Raw genomic sequence first — 9,754 nt, forward strand, 5'->3', positions numbered from 1 at the left:
TTTATGATATTGCCTGTAATAATTTGTTGAATAGTGTGCCTGCACTGATTTTATTAACTGACATTTCAGCACTAAATGTAAGAGAAAAAAGAAGAAGAAAAAAAAAAACCTAAACGAAACAAAACAAATGAAAAACAGGAGTCCACAGCTTGTTGGTTATGATTCTTTAAAGGTGCATTCAATACAGTGTTCTTCCATAATTCTACATTAGAATGCTCAAGCACATATACACTTATGTACAGTTCTCATAGAAAACCAAACTAATAAAAATAATCAGCTGTTTATTAGCAGCAAAAGAAACTATTTTTTTTTTAAAGAAATATATACAACTTTCAAATAACAAGGCATATAGTACACTGCAAATATTCTGTATTTTTCCCATTCATTTTTTTTGTTTAAATCTTGAGATAACATCCATCTTTTTCCTTAGAAGAAACAGAATGCAACTCCCATTTGTCGAAAACCAGACGGTACTTCAACATAATCTGTCAGTGAAAACAGGAGCAAGACAATGATGTGTTTTCTATGGTAAGAAAACAGAGCAAAACGACATTTCACACAGATTATCTGATGCAAAAAAAAAAAAAAAAAAAAAAATGTAATGAGAAAACAAAACATTTGCTGAGGAAATAAGTGTTTCTTTTGCAGTGTGAACTTTACTTTTTGAAAATACAATGTGAATTGTAAACGAAAAAGATGATTGTTTGAAACAACTCAAGAGGGAAATGAGGTGTGATTCTTAAAACACACAGACACACAAACACAGACACACGTTCTCTCACTCTTTCCCTCTCTCTCTAACACACACACACACGTACACACACACACACAGAATACGCAGACATTCCAGTCCTCATCGTAACAAAGCACACCTCTGTCTTGCATTTTAGTACAACTGTAAATATATCTCTCTGCGCTTATAATTTTTTTCTTTAAATAAAGTGAAAGTGTCCATTTAACGAGAAAGAGCTCAGAAAAATAAATATCCACAGTTTAGGTTCATTCTTTTGCAAGATGATTTTTTTTTTTTTTTTAAACTCTGTATGTGCAAGTTCTGTGCAATGTCGGATCTTTTGCTCATTGAAACAGCGAAAACAACTTACATTCATTTCTTAACCTGTATCCCGATGTATTCGAGGAATCCCAACTGCCAAAAACAAGCCCTGACAAACATTCCGCCATTAAATTTCAACATTCCGAAGTCAAACGCCAGAGGTTTTTTTTTTTTTTTCCTTCTTCTTCTTCTTTTTTTTTTTTTTTTTTTGGGAGAAATTCTCATAAGCATTTTTGCATCTCAGATACAACCACATTGCACTTCAAGTATTCAAAAAAAAAAAAAAAAACAGACTTTTCTTAAAACATGTCTCAACGTCTATCCTTTTAAGTAACAAGTCCATTTCTTTAGTAACTAAGATACATTTTTAAATCCTTCTCAAGCAATGCAAGAGCTATTAAACCTCATCACTCCCAATGCCACTGTTTTCAAAATAAAAGTCTTTCTGAGGCAGGTAATATTATTGCAACTTATTTTTTTTGATTTGTCAGAAACTTGATGTTTTTGTTTTGTTTTCAAGTTTGGTTTATCTACTCAGAACATTCTGGAAAGACGTCAGCTTACCATCTCAGTTATAATACTTTCATTAAAAAAAAAAAAAAAAAGAAAAAGTGTATATCTGTACATATAGTCTCCTATGCAACTCTTAACTCCTCTTCAACTTGTCCAAGTGTTGCGAACCACAGGAAGAAGTAAGCGACGATTCGTGTGGTGAATGTTTGTGTGTTGAAGAGGCAGGCCTGGTCTGACTGAGGTGGAAGTGCGTAGACCTGCTTTCGCAAAGGATGGGAAAGTGCAGTAACATTGACCTAAAAGGTCCAGCTCATACTGGACCTGACAGGTTAATAAAAAAAAAAAAAGAAAGAAAGAAAGAAAAAAAACCCAGAAAAAACCTGACTGAACATTCATCCGCACTGGAGCATAATTTTCCCCATTCATAAATTTCTCCTCTGAGTCCTTGACTGAGGAACACGGCTAAGTTGTTACAGGCCACAGAACAAATCAATGCGGAACCAAAATGAAGCCGGTACTTTGCATCTTAGAGTACAGCTGAGCTAAATAGCCACGGGTCACTGATCCATATTCACAGGCCAGGCCAACAAGGAGCCAAAATGGCGGCACCTTTACGTTAGAACAGAGCTGAGCTGTAGAGCCATGGGTGATTGACAAGTCCATTGCAGAGTGGTAAGAGTGCAGCTGAGCCATGTAAGGTCATGACGCTGACCAATAAGGAGCCAAGATGGTGGAGCTGACTGCTGGCAGAGAGGAATGAGGGCTCTTTGTGTGGAATTTGCCAGATTCTGTGAAACCAGTCAACCCAAAAGCTACCACCACAAGCCATGCAGTAATCCAGTGCTAATGTAGACACACTATGATTGAGAGCATGCAACTCCTCAACTCCACACCCATTTCTCTTCATTTCACTAAAATTAAAAAAAAAAAAAAAAAACAGAAAAGAATTGAGAAAACAATTCAGAATAGAAACTAATTTAAGTGTTTTTCATTCTGATTTTTTTTTTCTGCACAGTTTAAGTTCTGCCGAATAAAGGCAACAAACCGAAGCACATAATCACTTACTCCTCAAACCCACTCCCCTTTCTCCTCCATCACCTCCACCTCTACACTCAGGCACTCCCAGATCACTCCTCACTCCTTTTACACTGAAACAAACTGCTTAAAACAAAATAATCCACCCCCCCAAACAAAGGCGGACACACGTAAGACTTAGAAATCTGTCCATCTGTTGGACATCACCTTGCTTAAAGTGCCCTCTGTATTGTGTGTGTGTGTGTGTGTGTGTGGGTTTTTTTTTTTTTGTTTGTTTGTTTTTTCAGTTTGGTATGTGCTCCAACTCCCAACCCTGATGCAGCATTTTGATTTTTTTGTTTGTTTGTTTGTTTGTTTGTTTTGTTTTCATTTAGTTTGTAAAGTATTTCCACCTCTGGTAATGCCCTGGAGGAGCCCAACCTGAAGAGTAACACAGAGAGGTTGAACAGAGATCATGGGAAATGTAGTCAAATTTTTAGAGAGAGAGAGAGAGAGGGGAGAGTCTTCATAGGGTGCCAAAATTAGAATACGCAAATTTAGGGGGAGAAAAAAAAACAGTATTTGTTAAATGTGCCGATTGTGAAATATTTCAAAATCAATCAATCTGAAGAAGATAGAGAAATTTAGATCTCTTGTTATCCAACCTTTTTCTGTTATCTCCTGTCTACAATTTCTCCTCCCTAAACATGTGTATTACGTCTCAAATAAAGCCACAAAAGTTAACATAGTGAAAAATAATTACAGTTAAACAAGAACTACATATGGTACTGGGCAATGTTTGGTAATTCCAATGTCCTGCTGTCTGAGACATTCGGTAAAAAAGGAAAAGAAATCCTAAGTAAAATAATTTAACAGAAAAAAGTGATAAATGAATTTCGACATAATTACACATTTCATTTTTTTTTTTCCTGTGAGACAGATTTTTTTTCCTCCTCTCCACCAAAGTGAGAAGGGTGAATTGTGTGTGTATGTGTGTGTGTGTGTGTCTTCGAGAAGAAAAAATTTGCCACGAGAGCAACACCAGCGCTCGCTGTCCCCTGAAAAGTCCAGCTCAATGTCGCCCCCTGGAGGCCCTGAGAGGGAGGGACACTCAACCCTGAGACCAGCAACACCAGGCCCAAACAAAAAAAAAAAAAGAATAAAAGAAAAGTAAAGGGGAAAAAAAAGTTAAAATCCTCCGCTGCTTCCTCCTTCCTGTCTTAACGTATGAGACCGTCCTGATGCCCATGTGAGTCAAACTGGCGGTATCGGCAAGATGGAATGTTGGCGCTCTGCTGTTGCTATGGACACCGTATACAAGCGACAGGCGGTTCACAGTGTGGACTCGCACTCAACTTTGCAGGTGGTGGTTGTGGTGCCTTTGCGTGTGAGCTTCAGAAAGCTTGGCTTCTCCGTAACCCCTCCCTCGGCCGCGGTCAGCGCCTTGGTCTGCTCGCTCTTCGACGTTTCCGCCTCAGCGTGTGAAGTAGGGTAGATGACCAGGAAGCAGGCGGTGAGAAAACCCAGGAAGGAACTGCCCGACGCCACCATGGGGATGACCCGCACCGTACCCACCGCCTCCATCACCGCGCCAAGCGCCGATGCCACCAGGATCTGAGAGATATAGACCTGGCATGACAGGATGGCACAGTCGATGCCAAAGCCTCGCTTAGAGCTGCCTGGGCTATGATGGATGTACTGTGAACAGAGAGAGAGACAGAGGGGAGGAGAGAGCGGGAGAAACAGCAGTAATTTATTCTCTCCCAAAGAACACCATTTGCATGAGTCAGAAACTGAAAGCATCCACGTCTGGTACTTTTGGCTGGTAGCATTCACAGCAGCTTTACTGCACTGACTGGAACTGAGTGTTCCGATAATGATTCTCTCCTCGTTATTCTGCAACGCCACAAACAGCGGCATGCAATACAGAACGTGTTATATGGTAAATGTATCACACCCTGTAATATACTCAATATCTGACAACGGTTTCTGCCTGAGTATAAACAAATAGGCTTCGATTAATACATAATGTCAAGAAACCAGTGTCAGTGCAAATCAATACGTCTTCATATAACCACTTACTCAGTATTCTGTCACAAACTGAATTACTTACTACTGAATTACTCATGAGCTTAAGATTCTTTGCTGCCATTAAATGAATTATTTAGCATTCTACATAGATACATATGTAATTACCTATTTATTTTTAAATGCAATTTGTGTTTAAATTACACCTATGTTTAAATGTAATTTCTTAGCAATCCATGATGTCACAAAATGAGTGACATCCATTAAGATTCTCTGTTGTCACTAAGTGAATTACTTAGCCAGCATATTGTGATATCATAAATGGCTTTACCCTGCATTTTATATCATTATAGAATTAACTGCTTATTTTACCATTCAATGATGACATAAACACAGGACTAAGAGCTTAGTTAGCATATTGTGATGTCAAAAAGAAGGGCATGGCTGTGTTGGCGTGTCTCACCTCTTTGATTTCGTGGTACTGGCCCAACAGTGCATAGGGACAGTAGGATATACTCATAGAGATGATGCCCATGCTGCTTATCATCACCATGGAAACGTAGACGTTGGGGAAGATGGCCATAACAGCAGTACCGATGGAAAAACCCAGCGTGCCAAGGATGTAGATGACCTTGATGCTGAGGTCGAAGTTGTCCAAATACTTCTGGAGCACAGCTGTAAGAAGGAAAAACAAACAAACAGACAGTGAGGTTTTAAAACCAACCACTCATCTCTAAAAAGGCAACCGGTCTCCACTGGCCAAAAGCGAGTCATAAACTGACACGTTTGAAGACGCTGCAGTTTTCATCAATAAATCTGAGCAGAGGCCAAAGTTAGTGTAACACCTGAACCAACAGGGGATGGGACACAGGGCCAAAGTTAGTGTAACACCTGAACCAACAGGGGATGGGACACAGGGCCAAAGTTAGTGTAACACCTGAACCAGCAAGTAAGTGTTACACCTGAACCAGCAAGTAAGTGTTACACCTGAACCAGCAAGTAAGTGTTACACCTGAACCAACAGGGGATGGGAAACAGTCCAATAATGTCTGGGACTTCACTGCTGGAGCTGGACTGCATGAAACATGTTTTGCCATTGACTTTAATCCTATCTAAAAAAAACTGCAAGGTTCCCAACAGAAGTGCTGAGAGAGAGAGAGAGATAGTACCACAGAACACAATTGCAACACATATTATATTATATAATGTATAATGTCTAGAGACATTTTATACTACGTAAGGCATATTATTTTTGCATAGTGCAGTGGGACCCAAACCTTCTGGCATCCAAATGTGACATAAGGTCAAAGTGTGGGAGTGTGTCTGAGAGTGTGCATGTGCGTGCGTGCGTGTGTGTATGTGTGCGTGTGTGTGTGTGTGTGCGTGTGTGCGTGTCTGAGAGAGCCTCACCAGAGCAGACAGCGGCTGTAGCAGCGTAGATAACCAGTCCCCAGCAGCCCATCTGTACTCCCTTGTGGTAGTTCTGTAGATCAGTAGAGTTATCAGGAGCCTGTCGGTGAAGAGAGAAACCAGATTGGCATACCATTAAAAAAAAATAAAACAAAAAAATATTCCATCCACTGCAGCAAATATTAACAGTTACATTGAAACCTACACAATTTACAGTTTCAATAGGTGTTTTACTGTTTCAGAGTGAAAAATTGGCGTTGTTCTCTATTTGCAATTAGTCCCTGTAAAACCATCATATAAGCGAACATTTCATTTGGAGTTATTCACTCTATCGAGCATAAGTGGATGATATACCAACTGTCTAGGCCCTTACCGTGGGGTCTCCCTCGTAGATGACTTGACCCATGAAGTCGGTGTAAAAGACAGCCTCGGCGATGATGGAGAACCAGGTCAGCAGGTGACACACGCAAAGTCTCAGCAGTTCTTTGGGCATCTTCATCATGGAGAGCCAAAGCAGGCGGACGGTGGTCTCCGTCTCGCCCTCCTCGCTCTCCGTGTCTCCGCTGGAGTTGGTGTTTCCGCTCTGGTGCCTGTTACGATGCCTCTGTTTCCTGCGCTGCCGCTTCTGCATCTCGTAAATGTCGTTCATGCTGCGAGACGGTTTGATGAGCAAAGCCGCGTTGGCCCTACGGTACCGGTACCGGTGCGACCCGATCCGGCCGTAGTAGGAGAAGGTGCAGGAGGGCTGGCGGTAGAAGGTGTGACGTCGCCGGCGCATGGAAGCGTTGGTGCTGGAAGCTTTCATGCCCAGCCCCTGGCACGCCTGCCCGTTGGCGCCGTTGAGGCTGGGCGGTTGGCCGTTGGTTGCTTTGGCTTCGTTGAGCTGGTTGTTGAGCAGCGCTTCCTCTCCCTCGTGGTCGATCTCCTGCAGGAAGGCCGAGAGGCGGCTTATTTTGGTCCGCAGCAGCTCGTGGCTGCCTGCGCTGCTGCTCCTGCGAGGCGGAGAACCCTGGCAGGATGAGAGGCGGTCCTGGAAGATGGAAGGCTCGATCTCGTGCAGGAAGAGCGTGTCGTGATCCAGGGTGGCGTCGGGCATGGCCAGGACGGAGTCGCTCTTGCTCCGGACCAGGTCCACGTCCAGGAAGTCCATATCGAGGTCTCGTTCGGAGCGGGCGTCCTCATAAGGGTCGTAGGGGTCGTAAGGCTCGTCCTCGCGGATGAGGTCGAGGTGAGGCCTGTGCTCCAGGGTCAGGTGGCCGTTGAGTTTGACGGGCGGGGCCGCGTCGTTCTCCTCGTCCAGCCGGTCGGGCTGAGGGCTGTACTGCTGCTCCTCGATGCTGAAAAGATGCAGCGCCACGGAAACGATGAAGAGGATCGCGGCGAAGATGAAGAGGATCTGCTCCTGAGACTTAAAAGCGTGACCCAGGAAGGTGTGTGTCCAGTCCAGTCCACCCAGAGCATAGCCCACAGCTCCACCGAGACCTAAACACACACACAGACACACACGCACGCACACACACGCACACACACACACATACACAGAGTCCTACAGGTTAACACAGAGGCCATAATACTAAAATTCCTCGAAAGGAAAGGGGTTCTGTTAAGTCACTTTCTTTCGTGTCTGGAAGCTTTTTTTTCCTTGGCACAAGCTACATGTCCAAACAAATAGTTCTTAGTCTAACATCAGGTTAACATTTGCAAAACAAAAAAAGAAACCATAAACATTTGACTAGATGGTGCAGCCACAGCTCACTCTGAACTAGTTATTCTGGTTGCCTGTCAGTAGGTGACAGTGTATGCAATATGCAAAGGGACAGCCCTACATTCCTGTGTGTGTGTGTGTGTGCTGGTTTCGCCTTCTCTTCAGTTCTCATTGTTGTTGCTTGACAGCGGAACAAGGGGGAAAAAACTCCACTTTCATGCATCTCAACTTTTTCCTTCTTTTCTCTCTCTCTCTCTCTCTCATACCTGAGGAAAATGCATGAATATTCAGAGCCATGTCCTGCTCCTCCGTGTCAGCCACGTCCAGTAAGTAAGCCCTGATCGGACCCTCCGAAGCATCCGCACAGAAATCCAGTACCACCACCCCCAACACGGTCAGGACAATGCCGATTGGCTGGTTATTCGGCTCGTCCCCTATGGCAAGACCTGTCAAATAACACACACACACAAACATACATGAACTTAACAGACCATAAGGCTGGGCCCGGAAGAGGCAGCGGTGAAGGGGTAATGTCTCGTCAATATTAACTGACTGTGTCCACATGACCTGGTTCTACACACATTCAACAGCAGACACTGTCTGTAAATAGACCATATAGGACAAGAAAACAGAGAGCAGATTTAATGGTGTTAATCAATATTTGTTATAGGATTTCGAGCCTGAAAACACACACACACACACACACACACACTATCTGCCTGGGGGGGATCTAAACATTTCCAACAATGCATCCTGGCTCATTACTGTGTGCTATGACCTTGAGTTTGGTGACACTTTACAATACACTTATAATTGTCTATCATCGTCTGTGTGTGTGTGTGTGTGTGTGTACAAGAGCATAACACATGATTTGTCAAAGTAAACTTGAAAACCAAGGGCCTCTTTAACCAAGCACAGACCAACCACTGGGACAGTTTTTAAAAACGTGTAACCAACATACACTGACCCCTGACCTGCTTTCACAAATAACCACAAAAAAAAAAAAAAAAAAGAATCCATGTTGCTATTTAAAACTGAGGAGTCAGTGAAGAAGGAAGTATATTTAAAACATTCCACTAATCATCATATTGTAGTTGTGTGTATGAGAGAGAGAGAGAGAGACAGAGAGAGAGAGAGAGAGAGACGGCACAGCCCCATATTTCTTATGTCCTATGTGTACGTAGTAAACGAGGCTTGTTCTTCCTGACAATGGGGCCGTCGCACAGCAAGCTAGTGCTGGAGACAGGAAATTATTCCAGATAGGCAATGAAAGGTAGAAAAGGGGCACAACAGGAAACATTTCCCTGTGAACTGGTTCCTCGTCCTTTCCCATGTCACAGGGACTGACAGGGTTCATGCTTACACACACACACACATACACTCACATATAAATACACACGCACACCCACACCTACACACATATATACACTCACACATGCACGCACATAAATACACACGCATACCAACACCTACACACACATATACGCTCACACACACACACACAGACACACAGACAATGCTATGGATCGTTGCAGACAGTGTTCTATGCCACTAACGTTAACGTCGTAAAATCGGTTTTGTCTCAAGGATCTTTTTACGGAGACTGGTCCTCGTCATACGATGATATGACCACCAAGCATTGTTCAGAGGAACCTACTCCCTCTCGTAACGCCTCATTCATTTTCGTTTGACTTCCAAGGTTATTGTTCCCCCTGGTAGTTTGTTTTCACTTGTTCCTTAACTGTGTCCAGGCCTGGGACGGCACAGGTCTTCAAAGGCCACATGTAACGATTCCCACCAAACACACTAAACGACTGATGGAAATAACGACTTAGCCTCCAAGGTTCAAGGCTAAACTGGTGGACCAGCTGCCTGCGGTCCACGACTTTAAAAAAAAAATGTGGTGGACGTGTGGCCCATGGAGAACATAGCCGATCAACCTCAGGTCATTCTTTATAATCCCGTGACAGTCTACGCTCTGTCAAGATAAACGGTCTGTCAGCTGAAACTCTCTGTCTGCTCTAATTGGT

General features: G+C 43.2%; 1 protein-coding gene across 1 annotated transcript in view; it reads right to left on the reverse strand.

Moving 5' to 3' along the window:
* Nucleotides 1-3,848: 3,848 nt before the first annotated feature.
* The window catches only part of slc45a4a (solute carrier family 45 member 4a), a 24,991-nt gene continuing 19,085 nt past the window's right edge, over nucleotides 3,849-9,754 (reverse strand). Inside the window, exons 3-7 of the mRNA XM_030789239.1 lie at nucleotides 7,991-8,170; nucleotides 6,393-7,501; nucleotides 6,020-6,119; nucleotides 5,073-5,284; nucleotides 3,849-4,279 (exon numbers count right to left, since the gene is read on the reverse strand). Of these exons, the coding sequence (XP_030645099.1) occupies nucleotides 3,914-4,279; nucleotides 5,073-5,284; nucleotides 6,020-6,119; nucleotides 6,393-7,501; nucleotides 7,991-8,170 (1,967 nt within the window). The 3' untranslated portion in view covers nucleotides 3,849-3,913. The remainder of the gene's footprint in view (nucleotides 4,280-5,072; nucleotides 5,285-6,019; nucleotides 6,120-6,392; nucleotides 7,502-7,990; nucleotides 8,171-9,754) is intronic.

This window comes from Chanos chanos, chromosome 12 (assembly GCF_902362185.1).
Source record: "Chanos chanos chromosome 12, fChaCha1.1, whole genome shotgun sequence".
Lineage (NCBI taxonomy): Eukaryota > Metazoa > Chordata > Actinopteri > Gonorynchiformes > Chanidae > Chanos > Chanos chanos.